Genomic DNA, 25,727 nt, shown 5'->3' with positions numbered 1-25,727 from the left:
TTTATTTGGATTACTTTCAGCAGCAATTTAAGGCAAATTTATTTGTGATAGCCTAGAATATGTTATGTTGCCTAAAAGTTAAGGCTAATATTTTATCTTTTTCTATATATGAAGTAGAGAAACTGAGGTATACTTTTCCTTTACTAAAGCAAACAACCTATTAATCTGTCTTTCTAAGTTTTATACTCCACAGGTCAGCAGATGTTTGAATTTTTTCTCCTTTGATCTCAATACCTGCTAACCACTGGGTTCAGTACAAAAATCAGTGTTCCACACTGATTTGGGACTGAGCTGATAATATAAACATTTTGAAAATTTTAAACCTTCCCACAGATATTTTAAGAAAAATAACAAAAGTTTCTTTTCCTTTATAGGTATTTTCTTTGTAGAAATCATGTTTTAAGACATTAAAATATAAATTAAATAGTAATGATAAAATCCAGGCTTTAAGTAAAACTTAAAGGAATAGTATTGGACAAGCTATATATATATAAAGGCTAAGTGAACGTCCGACCGTCTGGCTGGCCGGGAGGTATGATGTGTACTGACCACCAGGGGGCAGACACTCAATGCAGGAGCTGCCGAGCTGCGGTGGCTTGGCAGCAGCAGTTCTCAGGTATGCACCCTGGAACCAGATAGGAGGGAGCCCGATTCCTTGCAGGGCCCCACGACTCCACCTTCGGGCCATCGGTTATGTTGTTCCTGGGGCACTGTCGGCCCGAAGCTGGTTTACTGCACACTTGCATTTGTGTTCCACACCCTGTACGTCGGCAACTTTGCAGAGTGCCCTCTCGCACTCCGGGACCCCTCGGGGGATGTCGGAGAGCCTGTTTCGGCCTGATCCCCGCAGGCCAGGCCGAGGGACCCCACCTGCTGGAGGGACCTCGCTCACTCCACAGGCACCCTTTGAGCTTGGCACTGCCCAGGTGCAGCCAGCTGGGGAAGGACCGCAGGAGGTTGGCTCCAGGGCATGTCTGGCCCGTCTCACCCAGTTCCGCCCCGCTGGCCACCTTCTAATAAATTTCCTTTCAATGTGCATAAACCCATGCACCGGGTCACTAGTTATTAATGATTTAAAGCTTTTGAAATTCCTGTAAGACTTTCCATGTTCACATTTCCTCTACATAAAACAGTATTTTAATTTGGTTTCTACTTGTTTACTTATTAAGGAAACTTCTCAGAAGCACAAGAATTGTCAGGTCACAATCTTAGATTTCATTTCTTTGTATTTTTCGTACTCAACCATAGAATAATGAGGTTTCTCTAGGTTAGCTCTGTATCTTGCTAAATAAACTTGCAGATATTCCTTCTGGATGTAGTAAAGGTGTTTCAGAGAAGAAATGATTGTTTTGGCTGTTGGTCTTCCCTGCCTCCTCCCCTCTCCGCTCCCCCTTCTCCTCCTGCTTCTGTCTTTGCTTTTCTTGTCTATTGTCCCGAAGGTTATTCACACAATGTCCCAGTAAAGGCAGCAGGTCCTTTCTCCTTGTGAATAGTCCTGTGGCATTTTTCTGGTGTTGAGATTTGAAATGTGTTGAGGCTTAAAACCACAGCGATAAGGTGGTTTCCATACAGTCATTGATGTGTGTTACAGAAGTGAGCTGACCATGAAGGCAGATGGAGAGAAGGCTTTCAGCTCTGAAGTAAAGGCTGATTCAGTCTTGTTTTAAGGAGGCTGTTACCTGCTCTGAGAGTGATGTGGCAGGGAATACCAGAAAAAAAGGGTGAGGTCTGTTTTCATTTCTGTTCTTCAGTGAAGTCACCCTGATGACAGACTAAATAGACATTAATAAAACCTGGTAGTCAGGACAAAATTGGGGATTTTGGGTTCAAGTCTCCAAATCTACCCAGGTGGGTAAATTTAGAAAATGACGGTGGAAGTCTAGTGCCCGCCTACCTCCAGGCATGAGCTCCAGGGGGACAGTGCAGCCCTGCAGGCCGCCGTGAACACTTCAACATATTGTAGAATCTTTGGTAGTAAAATGAAGGTGATAAAGAAGAAAACCATTGAGAACTGTGGAACGTTTAGTTCATTGCAAGAGAAATTCCAATTTGGTCAGGACAAGGGCAGTGAATGAAGAATCCTATATAATAAAAGGCTAATACGCAAATTTTCCCCCAACCAGGAGTTTGACCAGGGGCCGGGGCTGGCCAACTGCCTGTGGCCCCTCCTCCTGGCTGGCCCCACCCCAGATCGGCCCCCTGACCGAGATCGGGGGCAGGGCTGGCAGACCAACCTTCCATATCCCCTTCCCCCAACCGCCCTGGCCCTATTGACTCCGATTGGGATGGACTAACTGGACCCAACTTGTGCACGAATTTGTGCACCAGGCCTCTAGTAAGTCAATAAAGAATGAATTAGCCCTAGTTGGCGATCGTAAGGTGCACCTAAAGGTTGCCGGTTCGATTCCCCTGACGGGGGGTTGCGGGCTCCATCCCCAATTCCAAGGAGGGGGTGCAGGAGGAGGCAGCTGATCGATGTTTCATTTTCACTCTCACATTGATGTTTCTCTGTCTCTCTCCATCTTCCACCCCCTTATCAGTTAAAAAAAAAAAAAAAGGAAAGAATGAATTAGAAGGATCAATCTGACTATAATGTCTGTATTTTCTCTAGAGGCCTAAATATTCTTCTGTATCAAGAAAGATAGAAAAAGATAGCAAAATGTAGCTGAAAAGAAGTCATAAGATACAGAGTTGCCGAAACTGGTTTGGCTCAGTGGATGGAGCATCGGCCTGCGGACTGAAAGGTCCCAGGTTCAATTCCGGTCAAGGGCATGTACCTGGGTTGCAGGCACATCCCCAGTGGGAGATGTGCAGGAGGCGGCTGATCGATGTTTCTCTCTCATCGATGTTTCTAACTATCTCTCTCCCTTCCTCTCTGTGGAAAATCAATAAAATATATTTAAAAAGAAAAAAAAAAGATACAGAATTGAATTGATTCTAAAAATGTTTTATCATATTAAATATTTCATACCCATTTGAATATCTGATACTGAATGTTCTCTTATAATGTAGAAATAACTCATTTTAGTTGTAAAAATATATGTTCTTTTCAGGATACAATATCTGAAATAAATGACATTAATACATTGTGGGAACACAATGCCAGGAAGTTTAAATCCTTGTAGATATGGCCCACATTTGAATAGCAGCCAAACAATGGGCCTTTTCTACTAAAAATTATATAATAACCTCACACAGTATTTCAGTGGAGCTTATGAGTAAAATGAGATTAGGTAGACTGTCTCCAAGGTGGTTAGTTTCTTCAATGCAGCCATCAAACATTTCTCAACCCATAGGCAAAGGCTTGTCAGTTAACTAGTAAAACTGCTGTTTTACCCTAAAATGCAAAAAATAAAGAAAGGAAAATCTTCACAGTAGAGACTAAAGTTTCTTTCCAGGTATCACTGGGAAATCTAAACCATCGTGACCAAAATGTGAAACTGAAATTACACTCAAAGCAAATGATTTTACGTTCATATGACCTATTGCTCTTCCGTGGGACTCTCCTGGCTCCCTTTTGTGTACTGTAGAGTATTGTGAAAAAACTTGTAACTTCCAAAGCTGCTAACACAAACAGCGGCTTCTGAACAAATGAGTTCAACAGATATTTATTGAGCATCTACTATGATCTTGACACTATTCTGAGATATCAAATATATCAATGAATAAGCCAGAATAAATTAGATCTGTCCTTATGATGTTATAATTCTACCATGGGGAGATAAACAATAAACACTAAATACACTAATATAGTAGGTTTGAAAGTGATAAATACGCCACTAAAAGGAAAAAAGAACAGAGGCTGGATAATTGAAAGTAATATGGGTGTGTGTGTATGATTGAGAGTGACATGGGGGTTTGTGTGTGTATGTGTATGTGGTAATTTTCAAATTTTTGTGAGGTGGTCAGAGTGAGGTTCATGGAAAAGATGATTACAACTTGGTCAGGACAAGGGCAGTGAGCAAAGAATCCTATATAATAAAAGCGTAATGTGCAAATTGACTGAACTGTGGACTGACCAGTCGACAGGGGGCGGGGCCGGCGAGCAGGTGGTGCCAGGCCAGACAAGGCATGTGCCAGCGGCAGAGAAAGGGGACCGCGATGGGGGGCGCACAGGGCTGTGCCGGCCGGCGCCTTCCCCTGATGGGCTGCCTGGTCACCTCCCGCAGAGTGGGCCTAAGCCATCAGTAGGACATCCCCTGAGGGTCCCGGACTGTGAGAGGGCACAGGACGGGCTGAGGGACCCCCGAGTGCATGAATTTTCGTGCATCAGCCTCTAGTAAGATTATAGAGGATGAGTGGGCAGGATAAAACTGACTACAACGTCTGTATTTTCTCCAGAGGCCTGATGTTTCTTTTGTATCAGGAGAGAGAGAAAGAAAGCAAAGTGCAGCTACAGAGAAACCCTAAAATACAGCATTGAGTTGATTCTAAAATGCCTTCTCACCTATTTGAAAGAGAAAGAGCTAGGTAGATGTTTTTGTCTCCTCTTTATTTCAAGCAGTGTAATTCTAGAGAGAGATTAAGTAAACAGACTTCATTCAAAACCCACAGAACTATTGGTGCATTTAGGCATACGCATGGGCATAGCACTGATGCTGGTACTTAATTTACCCCTGAAGAGGAACATCAGCAATGGGCGTCCTGTAGAAGTTACTGCCGAGACTTCTAGTCTCGGCAGGCCCCACTCTCCGGTGGTGTTTTTGCAGCGATTCAGCACTTGGCCATGTTTTTGGAGGGAAATCTATGTCAGAGCGTTAGCCGCCTGACAACTGGTTTTCCAGACGAGGCTGCGGATGGCCGCCTGGGCACGGGGAGTAATTCCAGTTTCACGTTTTGGCCGCGACCGTTCAGATTTCCCAGTGATACCTGGAAAGAAACTTCAGTCCCTCATATGAGAGATTTCCCTCTTTATTTTTTCCATTTTAAGTCAAGTTAGAACAGCAGTTTTACTAGTTAACTGACACGCCTTTGCCTGTGGATTGAGACACGTCTGGTGAGGGCACTGGAGAAGCTAACCAGCTTTGTAGACAGTGTATTCTCGTGTTATTTGTATGTTCTGCATTTACTGTGTGTGAGCTGTCTCCTTACTCAGATTTCACGAGATGTTTTCAAAATTAATTCTTATTCTATTTAGCATATAAACTAGGATCGTCCTTAGTCTAATAGCAATTTAATTCAGCTCAGATAGTCATGAAATGCTTAATCTTGTTCCGTTGGTGCCGTACCAGAGCGGAGGAAAACACCAGAAATTAGGATCTGAATGACCTCCCTACAAGGAGACTGGAGGGCTCGCTGGGAAGGCAAGACTGGAGGTGGATTGGAGACCCAGTGATGCAAAAGCCCACGGTCTCGCTCCCTGTTCACCCACCCGCCCCCTTCACCCAGGTGCACCAGGGCCTTCCTCCCAGACCTGAGGCGGAGGCGGGAAAGGACCGCCAGCCTGTGTGCCTGGTGCCCTCAGCTCTTCTTGGCGGCTGCAAAGTCCGGGACCAGAAATGGAAAGAGAAGCGATGGATGTGGAATCGCGGGCACTTTCCCAGAAGGGCCGGAAGGGAGAAGTGAAGGCGCCCACCTCTGCCTCTCCCTCTGCGGGAGGATAAGCCAGGCAGGGCGGCTCCTCGGAGGGGTCTCCAGGCTGGGCATTGGGAAGGGCAGCGTCGGGGTTCAGGCCAGAGGACCACGGGGCTGCTCTGTCGCTGCCTCCTGGTCCCTGAAGCCTTGTCTGCCCCCTTCGTCGGGACCGGCCAGCAGTGCCCTGCTCCCCGCGCCCAGGCTGCACAGCCAGGGGGGTGCTAAGATGTGAGCGCAGACCTTCCAGCCCCAGGAGGCCCAGGCCCGCAGGTCAGGGAGGCCGAGGGGCTGTGCAGCTTTCTGAAAATCCTTCTCAGCCCTGAGCCGCCGGGACTGACACATCTTCTTCCTTCCTGGGCACACAGGTCCAGGCACCAGGGACACACCTGGCGAGAGCCGCGAGTGGCCCATTTTCCTTTCTTTCAAAACCGGCGTCCTCAGTGCACATCTCCCACGGGCAGCTGGGGAAGAGGACAGAGTCACGCTATTTTTAACAGGCACTCAGGGAGCGAGCTCCTCCTTTCCTTCGCTCACTCGCACGTCCATCTGCGCAGCAGGTGCTTCTACCGAGGGCTGATGGGAGGGCCTGGGCGTGCGGCACGGAGGTGAGGGCACGTCTGGCTCCCGAGGAGGCCCTGCCAGGGAGGAGAGCGATGGACCCACCCTGGTTTGCTGTGTTTGTGACCCGTGAGCATCTATTTCTGCACGGAAGAGCTTCCACTCATGTCTGGGGAGTGTCCAGTGTGGGCTTAGGGACTTAGAGGGCATATGTTTTTCCAGTTCCCTAGGTCGATCCCATAATTCAATTTGAAGATACAACCACCTCCCTCCTGACAGTCAAGTTTCAATATGGTCATGGCTGTGAGGGCTTCTTTGCCTGAGTATCTATAATAGTAAAAGCATAATATGCTAATTAAACCGATGTCCTTCCAGATGACCTTCCGGACGAAGCCAGAGCTGTGAGGGCTGAGCCCCTTGCATGAATTTCGTACACTGGGCCTCTAGTAATTATATAACAGAATGTGGCCCCGTGGCATGGCCCAAGGTTTTCAAACAGCAGGCCTGACGCCCGGGCCTCTAATTATATATTATAATGAGATGGTAGATTTGGTCTGCCATCTAGTGATTAGGAGTTGAATTCTTATAACTAAATTTAAAAGCACAGAAGCCTGCTGAAGAGACAAATCTCTGAGGATATGTGAGAAGCAGAGGACAACTGAGTTCCCGCAAATAAAATGCTGTCAGATGAGATACGTCTCTAAGATGCCAGTGCCACGGAGTCTGTGGCAATGACCTCACTGTGGATCGGTCCGATTGGTTAGAACATTTGGTCAAGGTAAAGGAATCCTGTAGCTTGGAAGATAAAATTTTTAGAAGTTACACCAGCACAGAGATGACAAAATAATGGCAATACTATCAGATATGTACCCGCCCTTCTCAATTTTAGGGTAGTTAAAGGAACATAAATAGAAAAAATACAAGTGTTACAATATCAAGGTTTTAGAATTCCTTTTCAGATTTTATAAAAAAGATTTGTTTGCCCACGTACTTTAAGACCAATCCTTTTTTCAAGTTCTAGGCCTTAGCAAAGGTGCATGTCGGCTGGGGTGAGTCTTACGGTTTGCGCGGAGGAACCGGGAGGGCAGTGTCGACTCTCTCCCGCACGTCATGCTTAGTTATTTTTTATCATGTTGCTATTCGTAAAATAGTTGTCAGGACACCTTCCTGCCCATTGGCCGCAGTTTGCTTTCTGTGTCCTGTTCTTTCTTCCATTTAAATAAACATCCGCGTGGAGGACAGGCGGCCAGCCACAAGGTGCTCCCCTGCTGTGCTCCCAGCCAGGCTCCGAGGCCGGTGCTCCCTGCCCGGCTCCCCGTCCAGCTCCCCGTCCGCGTCTGCCGTTCTCTGAGTCTCAGCCCTGTGACGGGCACAGACCTGCTGCGGGGGAGGAAGGCGGCTCCAGCGCGTGTGGTTTTTCATCTCCTTGCCATTAGCAGCGGCCAGCGCACTTTCCACGTCATCTGAGATTTAATTATAAATTCTCTGAGGAAAAGGGCCAGCGATGACTCAGAGGATAACTTGAATTCTTAACATGGTCATTTAAAGGGATTACGGTGGCCCCTTCTCTGCCCCTGACTGAGGTTATGCTCTCAGACTCTCAGGAGGAAGCTGACCTGCTGTCAGTTAGCACAAGTCTGTGTGTGTGTGTGCGTGCGTGCATATGTGCATGTGTGTATGCATGTGTGCGTATGTGCGTGTGTGTGCATATGCGTGTGTGCGTATGTGTGTGTGTGCTCTTTTAAAATTATTTTTAATCTTTCCTGTTGAAAGCATTACATAGGTCCTTCTTTTCCCCCATTGACCTCTCCCAGCCCACCCCTGTTCCCCACCCAGACCCTCCCCACCCCTTGTCTGTGTCCATGGATTGTGCATCTATGCACACAAGTTCATTGGTTGGCCTTTTCTCACCCACCCTCCCCTGCCTTCCCTCTGAGGTTCAACAGTCTGTCCATGCTTCTGTGTCTCTGGGTCTATTTTTGATCATCAGTTTCTTTGGTTCATGAGATCCCACATGTGAGTGAGGTCGTGTGTACTTGTCTTCCTCTGACTGGCTGATGTCACTCAGCACAGGACTCCCCAGGGCACCAGTCTTTCATTCCCACCCGCCTCAGAGGGAGCTGAGGAAACAGGGAACTCGCCCCCAAGGGTCTGTCCCACTTTTATGACCTTTAACGGCACCATCACTGCAGGTCACTTTGTGTGTTGCTTATTGTTCAGATTCTCTATTTCCACGCAGCTAATGGCTTCATTGATGCGGCTAAAATCTACGTCACAATCATATGTTTTTGAGAACAGAACACATGTACTTTCAATGTTTTGCACATGCGGTACTAGTACACTTACTCCTCCGTGCAAGCACGTGAGCGCTTTTGTCCCTCAGGCTGTGGGAAGGGAAGGCAAGCCGACTGAGCTTAGCGTGTGTCTCATTTTCAGCCTCGGTCTTTCGTGTTTGCGATTGGATATTTCAGGAAGAGAGTTATATTAATTTACTTATGTAATGGAATCATTTAATGAATATGGGTGCAAGTCTGTGTTCATACAGGTTGTGTTCTGTTGAAATGTTCATCGTAGAACGACATAGCTTCAAAGTGGTTTTTCATTAAAAGTAATGCTGCTCATTCGATGTACAAATTTCTGTTTTGTTTTTTAAGGTAGTGCTGCCGAAAAGCCTATGGAAGCAGGAGACGTTTCTCTTTGCTGGGCTAAATGCCTTTGGCAGCACAGCGCAGGGCGGTGTGTGGGGGAGAGGGGCGTGCTGCTTAGTGTCGGCTGTGGCCGATCTGATAGGGTCTTCTGGGGGCGGGGCCGGGGCGGGGGGGGGGGGTGGGGGGGGCAGGTGGAGACGGCGCTCCTCTGCCAAGCAGCAGAGAAACGGGGTGGCGTCGCCCTCTGCCAGCAGCTGCGACGAAAGACTGACTGTGTGAGGGTCCCACAGCCGCGAGAGGAGCCGCCCCAGGGCCTCCCGGAGCTCGGGGACGGCAGTGGGCTCACGTCTGTACCTACACGGAGCCACTGCCACCGGTGGTTCCGTGTAGCATTGAGTCTGCTTACTGACAAATGACCGTTTCTCTCAGAAACTAATTTCAGATGCATTTTTAAGTTTTTGGCTTTATTTTTGTAAAGTGCAAAGTTAATGCTGGTGCAGTTAAGTTAGTGAACCATAATTTAGATCATTCATTCATTCATTTATACCCATTCGTGGGACAACTGTTTGTTGGATGTTAGCTCTCTGCGAAGTGTGGTGTCAGACTTTAGAAACACCACCGTGAACAAGACACACTAGCCCTTCTCTCCACGCTGTCTAGGGGAGGAGACGAGGAAATAGATAACAAGCAAATTAATACTAATCATGGTACATTTTATGAGGGCACCGCGCCTATTCACATTTCAGCAACTGTTGATTGCCTTGCATCCAATAAAAACAAATGAACGGGTAGATGAGTAAATGGTTCTTAAAGAGTTCTGCAAAGCACATCAGTGGGGTAAGGAAGTCCCTTCTATGAGGTTGTCAGAGAAGAATTGTGGGGGAGGGGCAGCTAGGCAAACCCTGACAGTGAGGAGGGGACCCGAGACCAGGGAGGAAAGGCCGGGCCAGGAAAGGGGTCAGGGGCAGGGTCTAAGAGGCGCCTGGGCTGCAGAAAGGAGTTTGAGTTTCAGCAGTTGGGAAGCTCCTGAGGAACTAAGCAGGGATACCATGGTCTGCTTTATGTTTTAAAATACTGTCGTTTGCTTTTAAGAAACACAAGCTTAAAGATGTGATGTCTGTGTTTATTTTGTGGTAGATGAATAATAGAAGTGCTATTACCGTGCATGTATATATTCTCCAAATCTGCATGCAGTTTTTACCTAACGATAGGAAAGCATTTGGCAGGTGGCGTGTAATAGGCTGCCGTATTGTTTTGGTCATGGCTTTTCTTAATTCATTTTCAGTGTTCAGTTGATGCAGAGATAAGGACCGCATTGCCGGTATAGGCTTGGCATTTCTGTTTCAGCTTAGTGAGCGCCTTCAGCTCAGGATGTCTAAGGTAAATGTTTTCCATAAAAGAGGACACACTGTTACTCTTTTTTTTAAACCTTACGTTTAAAACTAATTTTAATAAACCCATATAATTTAAAAAAAATAAGTACTTTTAAAAATTTATTTTAGAGAGGAAGGGAGATAGAGAGAGAGAGAGAGAGAGAGAGAGAGAGAGAGAGAGAGAGAGAGAGATATCAGTGATGAGAGAGAGTCATCGACAGGCTGCCTCCTGCATACCCCACACTGGGGATGGAGCCTGCAACCCAGGCATGTGTCCTGACTGGGACTCAAACCATGACCTCCTGGTTCACAGGTTGATGCTCAACCACTGAGCCACGCCGGCCAGGCAACCCATACGCTTAAAAAAAACTTTGTCTTCTTGGTACAAGGACACATGGTGTCTTTGTTGTGGTGGAATTTGCGAACCTGAAGCTTCTAGGGAGCCGAAAGGCACAGAGGGGTCGCCTGAACATGAAATGGCGTTTTCCCTGCCGGGGTCCAACCCCATCAGGTCCAGGGGTCCCCAAAGGTGTGGACGGAGTCGGCAAAGAAGGAAGGACACGGAGACAGTGTTCAGTTGATCAGCAGCCTAGCCAGGATCTCCAGCCAGGATCTCCAGCCAAGTTCTGTTCTGGATCTCCAGCGAAGTTCTGCTGTTTATTGTCTTGTTACATCCATATTTATACCAGTTGATTTTAATCCTGTCAATTTCTATTACAAAGGTTAGGGTGTTTCTTATCTCCATTCCAGGGAGTAAAGATTATGTAGCTTAAACATGATTGTTTGTAGTGATTAACTACCCGCCTGGCACTTAGTTAAGGAGTTTCATCCCCTCCCTGACTTCAGGGAAAAATTCCTACCTGGGGAAACAACCTTTCTCGGAGAGGTGACCTTGGTTAAAACACACAGCGCTAAGGGGAGCAAACATATTAAGAACAGTATGCTATATACACCAGGTCCCTTGAAACATATGCTGTGCAGATGTTTCTTTCCTGCAGCGACTGTGTCAAGCAGCAAGGATGGACCGGCTTCCGGCAAATTCCCCCTTTTTTATTTTTTAAATGATCACGCATGCAAATCAGTGGCCACCTCTCAGATTGGGCCATTTAAGTCTCGGAAGAAGAGTGGCAAGCAATGATAGTGAACATAGCTATAAACATAGTGGATGGAGCGCAGAAGGAGCCCCATTCCTGTAGAAGGTTGCCAGCCTCTTCAGTCAAGGGATTTCAGCTGTCCTCAAGTTGTTGGTTTGATTGTCTTTGTTGGTCTGGCTAGCGGGCGGCGTCACTGGCGACAGGCTTCCCGAAGCGTCAGCAAGTTGAAGGGCTGCATCAAAGGGTCCATCAGGGCCGTGGTTGATGGTGGTGTCGATGTCCGAGGAGGAGTAAGCTGTGCCCTCTGGATCCAGCTGATATGGAAAATGGAGGGTAGTAGAAAAAGAAGAGAAAGCAAAAGAACTACAAGGCATGGAAGTGTTTAGAAAAAAGAGGGAGAAGAAAGGGAAGAAGGCAGCATCCTGACACAGCCCTTTCCTTCAGCTTCCCCTTTCCCTGTGGTCCCAGGTAGAAATGGGAAACAAGTCCTGTTGCAGTGAGAGGGCAGCTGCTGTCAGCCAGTCTCTGTCTTTACCTGGGTCCCGATCTGAGCTGGGCATGGGAAGCAGGAAGCAGCCATGGGGACAGGAGACCTTCCTCAGAAGGGGCGAGTGTTCAAGCCCCTGCACCATTGGGGAGGGGGTCTGTGCCCCACCTTTGTTGCACCCCAAGTTTTCTCCTACTGGCCCCTGACTGTGCCTGTCTTAGGTTGCCCCACCCTGTGGAGTCTTACCCGTCGTTGACTACCAGCCATCTCTGGGCCAAGTAGGGTGATGTGAGGTTCAGTTTTGTCTCCTTGATAGCCTATGTCCCTCTGGCCTCCATGCCCAGCAACTGCCTTTGGATTCCCTCGCCTGTTGGCGGGGCTCTGGCATTGATCATAGGGAACTCAGGTTTCTTCTCTAGAGAGGGCCCAGCTTACGCCATTGGGCCAGAGACAGATCCATGATACCAGCCACCATGAGGCTTCAACCTCAGCATGAACAGAGAGCTCAGGCAACAGCTATGGGCAATTGGATTGTAAGAAGAGGGTCCCTCTTGGCACAAGGGTAAGAGGCGCCAATACAGGACAAAGGAGAGTCCTGGAACAGGGCTTTCTCAGCCCAGGATGTCAGGCTCTTGGCCCAAGACAACTCCATGTATGGGGCATATACCAAACACCCCTAGTCACGGCATAAAAGGGAGGTGCCCTTCCTGGAACAGTAGGGTAGGGAGATTCTAGAAAACGCTGTGTTCAGGAAAAAAGGAGAAAGGCCAAAGAACCAGCAAACAAATAGTTAGATTTTAAAAAAAGGAAAAAGGAAAGGCGATGTGGGGCAAAGCTGGGACATGTGGAAAGACAAAATGGAGGCACATGTGATCCTCCCAATGGACAGATTGTTCCAGCTCAGGGCTGCACATCTGCTGCAGACGGGCACTGGTCAGGTGTGCTATGATGAGGCAGAGATGGCGGGCGGTGAGACATAAGGTCGGACTAGACGGTCTGGAATCCACACAGGTGAGTCTGCGTCCTGTATCCAATAGACCTTCAATTGGTTTTCCCTGAATTTGTAAAATTTTTGTAGGTCTAGTAGCATGGATTTCTTGTATCCAAAATGCTGCATCACTAGATCCAAAGCCTCTGGCCCCTCTAGCTTCCTGGGTAACAGCTGTCCCTATTTTATGTATTGGTAACAGGAGTAATTGGGCAATTCTCTGGTTGGGCTGAATCTGTATAGTTGTGGTGGGTGGGGAAAGTAAAATCTGTATTTCTCCTGTGTAGTCTGCATCAACAACTCCTGGGATGACTAAGATCCCCTGTAACGAGGTGGAGCTCCGTCCTAATATTAAACCTACAGTTCCCTCAGGCAGCGGCCCAGACACTCCTGTAGGAATGGCTGCTACCGGAGAGTCTGGGGTTAGTATTGCGTGAGTGGTTGAGTGGAGGTCCAATCCTGCACTGCCTGGGGTTGCCCTGAAGAGGTCACTGACTGATCGAAATTTGCAAAGGGGTTGAAGGTTGATGCCCCTATTATTGCAGGGGCCTGGGGCTGGCCCCTTCTCAAGTTTCCCAATTGAGGTGATGGGATATAACCTCCTTGGGAGCTATTTGTAGAGTTTAAAGGCCGACCATTTTTATGGTATCTTGATCTACATTCTTTTGCCCAATGGAATCCTTTCTGACATCGGGGACAAACGGTTTTTGGAGGATTAATATTATTCCCTAATGTATTTCCAGGCTGTCGAGGAGCTTGCCATCTGGCCTGAGTATTATTATTTTTATTTCGGCATTCTCTGCTAAAGTGCCCAGATAAGCCACAAGAGTAGCAGTTCATATTTCTTTTATTACCTGTATTATTGCTGGCTTGTCCTATAGCCTGTACATATTGAGGGTATGTCTCCCCTTTGAGAGCTGCAGCTATAGCTACACCCTGTATAAATGCTGGACTTACATCAGCACACTGTTTTATAAAATCATTTATAGTTCCTGTTCTGCGAATCGGCCTTAATAAAGCCTGACAGGTATTATTAGCATTTTCAAAAGCCAGTTGTTTGATTAGGATATCGGCTGCCTCTTTGTTATTGATTACTCTCTTGACTGCCTGTATGAGGCGAGAAAGGAAATCCTGATATGGTTCCTCGACCTTCTGTTTAACCTCTGTAAGGGTGGTTGTTTTTCCTGCTGTATAAGGTAGGGATTTCCAGGCATTTACTGCACAACTGGTTACTTTGGTAAGTGCCTCTGTGGGCATATTCATTTGCTCCTGAGCCGTGTTAAAATCACCTTCTCCTAATATCATGTCTAGGGTTATTCCTTTTCTGGTTTTTTCGCTAGTGGCTACAGCTTTCTTAGCAAGATCATCATATTCAGTTTTCCATAATAAGTAATCGCCTCCTGAGAGACAGGATTTACAAACCTGTGACCAATCATAAGGAGTCATCCATTTACTGGCTAGGGTTTCTACCAAGGTTTGTGTGTAAGGAGCTAGAGGTCCATATTCAGAGCAGGCCAATTTTAATTCTTTAAGTACTTTGTAAGGTATAGGCTCCAAGGTGGGGTTTCTATTCCCACCAGACTCATTCGAATTCCCCATGGGACTGTTACTCTCCTCGCCTTTGTAGTGTTTTGTTTTTATTCCTCCTTGGCACTCTTCCCATGTTTTGTCATTTATACCGTCAAAAACGAAGCCTTCCCTCCTTCTGATCACTTCACCTGCTCCCCGATCAGCGAGGATGCAGTGTCGTGCTCATCTCACTGTGAGCTGCACGTTGCTTGGATGTAAATACAAATGAAGGCAGTTCATCTGTGCTTGCACACTTGGGAGGCACTGCTTGCCCAGAGTTCGTTAGGAGCCACAGGACGACTCCTCTTCTCCACTACTTCCCGATCCTGAACTTTCAGGAGGTCACTAACCTTTCTTCTCCTTCTCCTTCCAGAAGGGTATGGTGAAGAGATAGCCTGCACTCAGAACGGCCAGATGTACTTAAACAGGGACATCTGGAAGCCCGCCCCCTGCCAGATCTGCGTCTGCGACAACGGGGCCATTCTCTGCGACAAGATCCAGTGCCAGGAGGTGCTGGAGTGTGCCGACCCCATCACGCCCGCTGGGGAGTGCTGCCCGGTCTGCCCACACACCTCCGGAGGGGGCGGCACCCACTTCGGTAAGCACGCTGGGCTGCTCGGGCCTGGTCCGGGGCTCATCTGGCAGTGGCGGTGCCAACAGACCCAGCAGCTCCGGAGAATGGTTAAGCCGCTCTTCAGTGGTCGTCGGGGTCCAGGACTCTGCTCACCCACTTTCTTAGTGATTGCCTGTCTTTTTAAAAACCAGGGTGTTTTGGCTGAGTTTGGAGTAGTTATGTCTAAGCTGAGAATTCCCTGTACCATGTTAGGCGGCCATTTGTTACCTGTCCGTGCGGGTGCCTCCAAGGCATTTGTTGATTTTCTATGAAATTGATTAATGTGCTGAGAGAAAATCTGAAAAAAACCAAACATTTATTTTCCCTGGTGCCAACTTAGCCCTTGGGGGTAGAAGAATGATTCCTAAAGTAACTGCGTGCCACAGAACCGTCTAGAACAGTGGTTCTCAACCTTCCTCATGCCGTGACCCTTTAATCCAGTTCCTCATGTTGTGGTGACCCCCAACCATAAAATTATTTTCGTTGCTACTTCATAACTGTAATTTTGTTGCTGTTATGAATCGTCATGTAACTATCTGATCTGCAGGATGTATTTTCATTGTTACAAATTGAACATAATGAAAGCATAGTGATTAATCACAAAAACAATATGTAATTATATATGTGTTTTCCGATGGTCTTAGGTGACCCCTGTGAAAGGGTCATTCGACCCCCAAAGGGGTCGCGACCCACAGGTTGAGAACCGCTGCTCTAGAACATTAGCTCAGAATGTTTTTAACGTTGGCAGAGAAAGAAAAGAGAATGGATGTATATCCTGGAGAAACAGTGGTGTAAACTACTGGTTTTAAAACTTTCTTGAGAGAAAATTACGTGCGTTTAGCATAGACTGCATGTCTGAGAACATGTGTTAAAGCTCACATATGAGAGAAACAAGTTTACATGTATGTGTCTTAAGGAACAGGTGAGGTTGATGTTAGAGTTCTAGGTCATCGTTTTACGGCTCATGAGTGGAGACGTGGAGCGTCATGGCCAAGACAGTGCCCAGGCTTTATTTTTACCCCAAATGCCATTGCCAGTCACAGCAAACGCAATGACGTTTTCACAGTTAGACAGTAATTGATCAGTGCTCCTCCTGGAAAGCATTCAAGTAACAATGTGCCTTGAATAAGTATCTAAACTTACATTTTGGGGAAGTAATAAGGAAGGCAGAATGGAGAGGCTTAAAGCAAGATACGTAAGGGCTGCCTGCAGCAGATGCATTCTTCAAAGAACCCCAAGGAGTGAAGTAAAATCCAGTCGGTGGGGATCAGGGAGTAGTACGTTGGGCAATGATGGCAAATATCAAAAACAGAGCCAAATGCTCCACCTCCTGCAAATAGCTGGTTTAGGAAATCTCAGCTCCTTCCCAGGTGAATATCAACAAAACAGTGACAACAACAACCAAAAAAACCTGGCACGAGCATTGATACAAAGATACAATGAGAAAAAAGTGTGGGAGGTTTAACCAAATTTATGTGATCAAGAACAGGTAAACTCAGTTAACTATATCATCACAAAACAGGGAAATCATTCGACAAAACCTTTCATCATAAACTAAATAAAACTGAATAAAGTAATTGCCTCTGAGAAAGAAGGCCATAAATTAGAAATGCAAAAAAATGTAATGCGGAAGGAAATAGAGAGGAAACCACAATCATAATGGAGACATGCAGGTGAAATCGTAGGCAGCACAGGAGAAGTGATGCTGCAGAAAATGCTTGAAGGGACATAGAAAACAGTGCTGAGGAGGGAAAAAAGGAAAAGGATTTGAGAGGAAGTAATAGATACACGAGACAGGTTATATCCCTGAAGAAGAACCCCCAACGAAGAAACAAACATAGATGATCGTATAATAGAAGAAAACTTTTCTGAAGTAATATTAAACTTTAATTTTAATATTGCAAAGGGAAACCAAGTGTCTGAAAAAGTTGACCCAGAAGAATCCATATAGAGACTTATCTTAGTAAATTATTAAACTTAAAGGAAAAAGAAAGAATCTTTTGGAAAACCAAGGAAAAAGAATGTTTAATAATAGAAGCATTCTCTCCAAACTCAGAGGTAAAACAAGGATTCATTATCACAGCAGCAATTCTACATTATTGAATGTACCTGAGCGAGCAACTAGATAGGAAGAGAAATTAGAGATTTAGAAATTAGAAAAGAGAAAATAAAACGATCAATTTGCAGAAAATAAAATCATGTGCTTATAAAACTGAAGAGAATGAAGTAAAAAAAAACCCCACAACACACACACACACACACACACTACAAAAATAAAAGATTTTAGTAAGAGGGCAGTGTGAAATAAACAAATTAGTAGGTTTACTATATGCGATTACATCCTATATAATAAAAGGCTAATTGTCCCCTTGGGAGTTCAACAGACTAGGAGTTCTTGCTATGACATGTGCTACCAGGGTGTGGCATGGAATGAAGGAAGGTCCCAACCAGCAGCCGGCAGCCAGGAAAGAAAGGCCCCAGCTGGCAGCCAGCAGCTGGCAGCTGAGGGAAGGAAGGCCTGGATTGGCCCTGATCGCTAGCCAGGCCTAGGGACCCTACCCTGCACGAATTTTGTGCACCAGGCCTCTAGCCATAGTATAAATAATGAGAATAAAAATCTTCATTTATAATAACAACAGGGAGGATAGAGTGGCTAAGGATAAATTTAACACAAACTGTTCGAGATCTATCTGAAGAAAACTGTAGAACATGACTTATTCAAATGATGACTTTAACAAACAGGATGTTCTATTACATTCTTGGTTAGGAAGACTGATAATAGGAAAATTAAGAATAGTGCCCCCCCCTGTTGTGGGTGAAATGTGGGAAATCGGGGGAGGGGGACAAGAGGGAAGGAGGTTTTTACTGTAAATTGTGTACCTTTAATATAGTTGGGCTTGCTACTCAATGAATAGCCTACTCAAAAAAATATAGAAACAAAAGCAGAGAATAGTGTCTAAAATATTTCAGTATAATTTTAACTAGAGGCCCGGTGCATGAATTCGTGCACAGGTGGGGTTCTGAGGGGGGTGGGGGGAATGGCTGGGATGCGATCGGCCCTCCGGTAATTTAGTGAACTTTAAATGCTATATAAATGATATGAAGAATTTCTTTTTAAATGTCACAATTCTCTAAAGGGATGCATGATTTTGCCTCTTACGGATACATTGATCCCAAACAACTTTTGAGTTCTGCTCACTAGTGATAGGGAAAAAAACACTACCTATTATTAAAAGAAGTATTTAGGAGATTTAAAGAAACTATTTCTGCATAAAATAACATTGATTCTCTTCTTTTTACAGGTAGAGGAAGAAAGGTAAGCTTTATTTTGCATAGTTCCATTTTTGTAAGTGTCTTTTTCATCCTAATACTGTCTACAAAGAACTGTGCTTTTGAAGTGTTTGGAACCCTTTCATAAAGTACAAAGTACCATCCAAAGATAAATACATGAGCTCAGTGCAGCTTCTTGCTTACAGATTACAGATGCTTCTATTTTATGCGCTTTGTTAATTCTTGTTTATAGCTATTCCTTCCAGAAGACAGTGGGCCCATAGGGATCGAGGCTGTGTCACATTAACCTATGAATTACTTCTGTTTATCATAGTACTTAGTATATGTGCCTTAAGCATTAGAAGTGCAATAGATGTTTAACTGAGTGAAAGAAGGGAAGAAGGGAGTGGGAGGGAGGTAAGGAGGGAGGGAGGAAGGGAAGGAGGGGGGAAGGGAGGGAGAGAGGGAAAGGAGAGAGGAAAGAGGGAAAGGGGAGAGAGGAGAGGGAGAGAGGGAAGGAATTAGTTCTACTTCAGTAGAGTTGTGGTCCCTCTTCCATTAGTTGGGAAGTAAAGATTCAGCTAAAGGAATTAATTGAGCATTTTACCAAACACATACCACCCCCTCTTTCTCACCTTCAAGGAGCCTAAAATCTAGTTCCAAGGTCAAGCCTTACTCTCGGGAGGAAAGGAGTTTCCGATGGCCATGGCCTCCCACACTGGCCGTCACCCACCAGTCGCCGGGGAAATGGTAGTCCCACTAGTGAAGAGAGTCCACTTCTCCTGCTTGTGTTCTCGGCTTTCTGGTTGCCGTGGGAACGGCGGCATTTGCTTCTGTCTCATCCCAGTGGGAGGCACAGGATTCGGTGGAAACGGCAGTCACCCCAGGTTTCAAGGCAATTGCTGCCACATCACCGGCACATGTAACGCGTCCTCCGCTTGCAGACGCTGGCGCTGCACTGAGTGCTGGGCCGGGCGCAGGGGCAGCAGTGCTGTGCTCGGGATGCAGGCGGCGCTGGCCAGCGGATGCCAGGGCACGGCTGCACTTGTGCCGCGGGCCACATCACACCTTTGTCTTAATTGACACAGGTCAAAGGAGAGGCCTGCCAGTGCCAGTTCACATTTAGTTTAGATCTAAAAGCTAGGAAAGCTGAAACCTAAACGTCTGAGTTCAGGTCTCAAACTCGATAAATACATAGAAGATCCATGAAATAAAAAAAGAACTGACCCAAGGACGGCCCTGAAGGAATCGGCTTGGTTTGTAGGCATCGCGCACAGCATCGAAGGGCAGGGTGGCTCTGGCATTGAGTTCCGGCTGTTCCCGAAGGCGGCCGGGGCGCAGGGCAGGGCACAGCCAGGCGGTGCCAGGGCAGCTGCGCTCTGCTCCTGGCCACCAGGGTCCCAGCAGCGAGAGCAGGTGATGCTTAGAAACGCAGGTGCTTGGGGCATGTCAATGCTGAGTTTTATTATAATTTATTCATTTGTTCATCACAACCCTCAATAGAGGCAAACAATACAAATGAGGCGGTAGTGGGGCAAGCACCCCATCTTATAAAAGTGATGGGGCCTTGAATGGCAAGTAACAGATATAAAATTAAACTGTTAATTCTCATCTGAATTTGGGTACTTAAATGGGTATAAAAACCAAATCTAGTTACACTTTAGATAAGTTATCCTTCCACATAAATAAACTTCATTAACAAAGCCCATGGTAAGGAATTTAAAATGCCCATATTAACAAAGCAGCAAATATTTACTCTTGTGGCTTATTTCCAAAGTAATAAGCATCGTAGACACATTAGACAAATGCATTATCAGAACCTGGCAGTGGAATATGTAATCCCATATCGAATATTGCAGGCAGAGAGCGCATAAGGAGATACCAAATAAACCAACAATGTAGCTAAGAAAGACATCAGCAGATTCCATTCTGAATACAAAGCATACTTTTTTTTTTTTTTGCTGGTCTCTTAGGACAGAGATTTCACAACCATTTTTAGCATGCTCTCCTATTTTTCTCATTTTGGCTGAAATAATTTATCCTCCCGTTTTACTTCTTTTTTTAAACTTGTTCCAGAAAGAAACTTTAAAAAAATAAGGTCCTTTTTTTTTTTTTATTGGGCATGGATTTATATATCCCTTCTACACAATTAAAATGATTGCCTGGCCAGTGAGAATCAGTGGTTGGCCTCAACCTACGAACCAGGAGGTCACGGTTTGATTCCCGGCCAGGGCACAGGCCGAGGTTGCGGGCTCCATCCCTGGAACTTACTCACCTGGAGCCTCTTCCTGCTTCTTCTCCGAGGCCTCAGTCTGCCCTGACCTGCAGACACTCGCTGCCTCAGCCTGGGAAGCAGCGGGCATGACCTTGTGGTTCTGCCGTGGAGCCCATCACCACGCCCACCAAGGCTGTGAAAGGATTTTAAAGTCTCACCTCACAGCACGTGTTCAGGCGTGAGACACGGGGGTGTAGTTAGCTTGTGCCTCTGGGAGTGCAATTTGGTGACTTCGGGAAGAAATCTTTAAAACATGTGTTGTCTTTAATTGACAACTTTAATTTCTAGAGATATGTCACACGCATTCATTAGAGAGGCCACACAAACATTCATAAGCAAGGGCACTCGTTGTTATGTTATTCTTTACTGTGAAAATGAAGACAAAATCTGAGAGTAAAGTAGTGAGGTGTTTATTAGGCAAACCAAGTTCAGACACGCGATGGAAACTAATATTAACAATAATATTAACTTGAATTAATATTACTCTTAACTCGAGTATTGAGTAAGATATTTAGATTATTCTTTATTTTCTCTATTTAAAAAATTTCAGTGAAAACTGCGCTGAAATAATCAGTTTAATTTGTTTAGTAATCACCCAAAGTATTAAAGTACCATGAACTCGTATTATTTTTATAATTAGGTTAAAGAACAATATATGTGAAAGAAGAAATTAAAATAGAACTCGCGGAGGGTGCGAAGCGGACAGGGCTATGCCTTCGGGAGGCCAGGTCGGCTGGGTGACAGATCCTGAGATACAAAACCCAGGCAAAATGTGATAAAATAGGGATCTGTCGGGACAGTTCACCCACTGTTACTTATCCTGTGTGCTTGGCATCATGCTAACAAAACACAGCGTCTGAGATTCTAAGGTTCTAAGAATCAAAAGAAATTCCATCCACACCTTTTGTGTTTGATACATCTCTTATAAAAGCAAATTAAAGTGCTTGGCTTTATTTACTTTAGATTATGATAGTTTCTTATGTTATTTTTTATTTTCTTATCAATCAATATTTTTTCTAGGTTTTCCTCAGATATTAAATTACCTAATATTGTCACATCTTTTCTTATTTTTCCCCTTTCTTTTTATTAAGTGGAGCACTCGTATCTCTGGTTATTTCTCAGATTCTCCCAGGAGTCTTAGGGGAGGGTGGCACGGGTTTTAGGACCGGCATCGGGCACGTGATGATAATCTAGGTGGCGTGGAAGGTGCGCGTGAACGCTCACGTGTCTGAATCCCTAGAACGCTTAGTTTGCCGCGTGTAGGTAGCGCCTCCTGCTTCGACTTGACATGTGTTGGTCACAGGCACTTCTTGGTCTCGTCAGCTCGTTGGGCTTGGCCGTTGTAAGAACGGAATGGGCTTTACTTTCTTCTTGTAGCCTTCAGATGAGTCGTCTTTTTTCTCAGGAATAATGTCTGACTCAATATCCAAAATTGATTAACTCTCTCTTCTGAATTGTTCTGTTTCTTACATAGACATTCCCAGGGTTTGCATAGAATATTGTAGGATGACATGTTCATGTTCAACAAACCATCATGTTTGCTAATTGAAGTTTTCTTCTTGCTTCACAGGGGGAGAAAGGAGAGCCCGGATCAGTGCCTGTTGTGAGTACATGTTTATGGCACGTTCACGCCCCTCCCACCCGCTAGCTAAGAGCTGTACATTACACTCAGGTACATACTCTCAAAAAAAGGGAAATTTGTTATTTTATAACCAAGTTTTTAGTATAAAACAAGCAAACCAAGATTACTTCTCTAATATAATCGTTAATTTTAATATAAACTTTTATGTTTATTAAATACAAATCTGAATATTGACCAAAATAGGTTATTTATTTCATATAAAACTTAATGCTTATTCAGTACAATATTCTTGACTTTTACAGTCCCATAACTAACGGTGAAAATCAGGGTTTTACAAAAATAAATATGTTGCATGTGACTATAAAGTCCTAGACACACATTTTCAGTAGTATAGTAGCCCTGTGATCCCAAGAGAGCAAGACTGGGCGTCCACTCTCTGGACACGGTCATGCCGTCCTCCTGCCTGAGACTCGTGTGGTGTATTGTCATCTTTAAAAATTATCTTATTGTTGAAAGTATGCAGATGCCCCCCCCTCTCCCCACACACACATTGTATAAAAGTTCTTCAGGGTCACCTAGATTTGTAGGTGATAAACGCAAGTCACTAAATAGGATGACAGTTCTTCAGCAACCACTGTCGTGGCTTTAAAGGAGCCGCTACCGTTCCGTCAGTAAAAAGCGTGTGCTCGTTGATTTGCTTGGCAGTGTCGGCGTTTCGCCTTGCCGTAGGTCGGCTTGTTTTGAACAGGTGACCTGAAGAGAAGATCATTCGTTTCCCTTTCATTTAAAACACTTCCGTGTGCTTCCTGTGTCTTCGGTGCTGTTTTAGGTGCTTCTCAGGTATTTGCTGGTCTTCGGCACAGCCCGTGAGGGGTCATTCATAGTCCCGATCACCGTCTCGCAGGAGAGAGGCGACGCAGAGGAGGCAGCTCCAGCTGTGCAGCTGCCAGGGATGGAGGGCCCTGCGGCCTCGGGCTGCGACGCCCCCGCCAGGCTGCCTTCCGGCCTCGGCGCGGGGGTCCCAGGGCTTCAGCTCCCGGAGGGAAGGGGCCTCAGTCGACAGCCTTCCTGTTTCTTAACAATTCTCTGGGGCTGTTGTTATTCCTCTTTGTTTGACTGTTGACTGTTATAAATCTCCGGAGATAGACGTTTCGTCTTTGCAAACCATGTTGTTTCTCGTTTAGGTGACAGGCATCCGTGGTCGGCCCGGGCCCTCGGTGAGTAGCTCCCTTCAGCGTCCGCGGCGCTGGCAGCTCGGGAAGGGACGGGGCATGTCCATGAATCTCACGGCCACAAAAAGGCAGTGAATGCCCAGCACGGACGCTTGGCGGCCCTCGGCAGTTCTTAAAGCAGCTTCCAGGGCAGGCCTCCCGCTGCGGCAGTGAGGGGCGCCAGGGCCACTTGGTCCTGCAGGTGCGGTGCCCGCTGTTTCTCCCGGGTCAGCGCCCCTCTTGCTAGGTGAAGGGCAAAACAGCCGGTGGGTATACGGTTGGTTTAGGTTAACTTCAGCATTGCCATTGGGGCGTACTTCTCTGCTGTGTTAAAGGTGGATTACTCTTATCTGTTTAATGAAACAATTGTTGATTTTATCTATTGATGAAATGAAATTATATAGCTGTAGAATTTGAGATATCACACATTGGAATAGCATATTTCGGATTTCAGGTTTGGATTCGCAGTAGCATTCATAGGTAACTAGATGGATAACGCGCGCACACACACACACACACACACACACACACACACACACTCCCTCACACATGGTTCCTGTGGGACTTAAGACACTAAATCAGCAGAAGTAACATGCGATAAGGCCTTCTTCACAGGCCTGCTCCAGCCCCCGGAAGCGTTGGCCTTTAAGCAGTGCTGGCTGTTGGACTGAGCAAATGCACAGCCTAATTTCCTTAACTCAATTGAACCTCTTTTGAAGAGAATGGGATTCTCTGGGCCACTGCCGTTTTGTAGAAAAAGAGCAGGTTTAAACATGAGCACAAGGATCCCACTTTCGAAAGACAATACTCGCTTGTCCTGGTGAGGGGTAAAGAACCGCAGTTACTGTTTGGAGGTTCTGAGTGGGTTTTAAAGAGACAGGGGAGATGAGGCAGCAGGAAGTGAGGTTCTTGCAGGCACATGTGGGGCAAGAGCTTTCTTCCCAGCGTGTCCACTGGCGATGCGAGTGCTGGTGAGTAACTTGGGGCATCAGGTACCAACGTGAACTCAGGCATTCGCTCAGACCAGTGACATCCGGAGCTCGCACATCTGTCGCTCTCAGATGTCTCTGTGCCCATAGATAAGGGACAAGACCACAGGAATGATCTTTACGAATTTGCCATGCCTGTTCCAACGAGTACGCTGAGCACGCCGGCCTCCACGGGGCTGTGCTGTAACAGCTCATGCTTTACAGGCCTTAGCGTCACTGCTAAAGTAAACAGCCCTTCTATACACACAGCTTCCATGTGCACGTGGCTTATTTCCTACTGTGACTGAGCTGAATTCAGAACGAAGGGAGATTTTCCCGTCTTCCAGTTTCTGATCCCGAGCAAGCCTTTCAAACAAAACCCCCTGAGTGTGGACGTGTTCTGCAGCGTAACCATTGTTCTCTGCTTCAGGGCCCTCCAGGATCGCAGGGACCCCGAGGAGACAGAGGCCCCAAAGGAAAGCCTGTGAGTTGACGGCGGGCCCCTTGGTGTGAATTGTGCTGGGTACTGGGCCCCTGGACCCCATTCTCTGGGTGCAGCAAAGAGCTGGTGGCTTTATTCCTCCCTCACCTCCCTTCAGTGCAACATCCAGTTCAGGTCGTGAGGAGATTGTGTCCGTCTCCTGATTCGGAGGAAATGATCACATGCTAATAATTACCGGTTATCCTTTTCGATGGCACAGATGACCTGTCTTGGTCCTTTGTGAGGTCAAGTTAGAATGAAGTAGAACCTAAGGGAATATAAGGGATACCCCATGCTGTTTTCCGAGGTTGTAACTCATGAGTCAGCAATGCCAAGAACGCACGATGAGATAGAACGCCCGAGCTGTGGGAGCCGTGGTGGCCACGGGATAACCAGACTGGACGAAGGGAAAAGAAACTGATTGAGGACAGGTTTTCTTCACGTGGGTGCCATGAATTCCTTTCACACGCGGCATGCTGCTGCTTCATTGAGCGGCTCTGCAGAGCCATCGAAGGGGTGGTTCCAAAAATCAACAAACCCGTGGCCAGAACAAAGGGAGTGCCTTAAAATGTAAATAATCATTCTCTACCTTTGAGGTAAAACATGAGAATATTGTCTGCATATGCCAGACGTTTCCCCTTATTCCCTGCTGCTGCCCTAGGACAGCAGTTCTTTCTCTGTGTCACCCACAGAAGCTCGTGTCCTTCATATACTGAATAGCAGGACTAATTAGTGTATTGCTATCATTATCTTATGTTTCAATCTGGAAATTCTGTGCTCTTTTATTTTCTGTCAAATGATATGTCCTAAAATGTAACCCTGGACTGTTAACTTTCAAATACGCATTTATCCACATCTAAACGGGAGAAATGGATGAACGGGTCAGCAGCAGACAACCTTGAATATATAAATGAGGAAAAACAATACTGGGAACTCTTGCCGCCCTGTTTTCTTCTTTGATACAATTGTGTGTTTTACTTGATGCCGTGTGTAGAAGCATGAAACAGTATCTGCTTTTCAAGGCTGGAGCTGGGGT

General features: G+C 46.1%; 1 protein-coding gene across 1 annotated transcript in view; it reads left to right on the top strand.

Annotated features, from left to right (window-relative positions):
• Positions 1–25,727, top strand: part of COL5A2 (collagen type V alpha 2 chain) — a 139,513-nt gene that overhangs the window by 54,778 nt on the left and 59,008 nt on the right. Inside the window, exons 2-6 of the mRNA XM_036319022.1 lie at positions 14,665–14,889; positions 18,207–18,220; positions 22,020–22,052; positions 23,216–23,248; positions 24,641–24,694. Of these exons, the coding sequence (XP_036174915.1) occupies positions 14,665–14,889; positions 18,207–18,220; positions 22,020–22,052; positions 23,216–23,248; positions 24,641–24,694 (359 nt within the window). The remainder of the gene's footprint in view (positions 1–14,664; positions 14,890–18,206; positions 18,221–22,019; positions 22,053–23,215; positions 23,249–24,640; positions 24,695–25,727) is intronic.

Source organism: Myotis myotis, unplaced genomic scaffold (assembly GCF_014108235.1).
Source record: "Myotis myotis isolate mMyoMyo1 unplaced genomic scaffold, mMyoMyo1.p scaffold_m19_p_8, whole genome shotgun sequence".
In the NCBI taxonomy this organism is placed as follows: domain Eukaryota; kingdom Metazoa; phylum Chordata; class Mammalia; order Chiroptera; family Vespertilionidae; genus Myotis; species Myotis myotis.
Note: the sequence above shows the minus strand (reverse complement) of the source record. Positions and strands in the feature narration are given on the sequence as shown.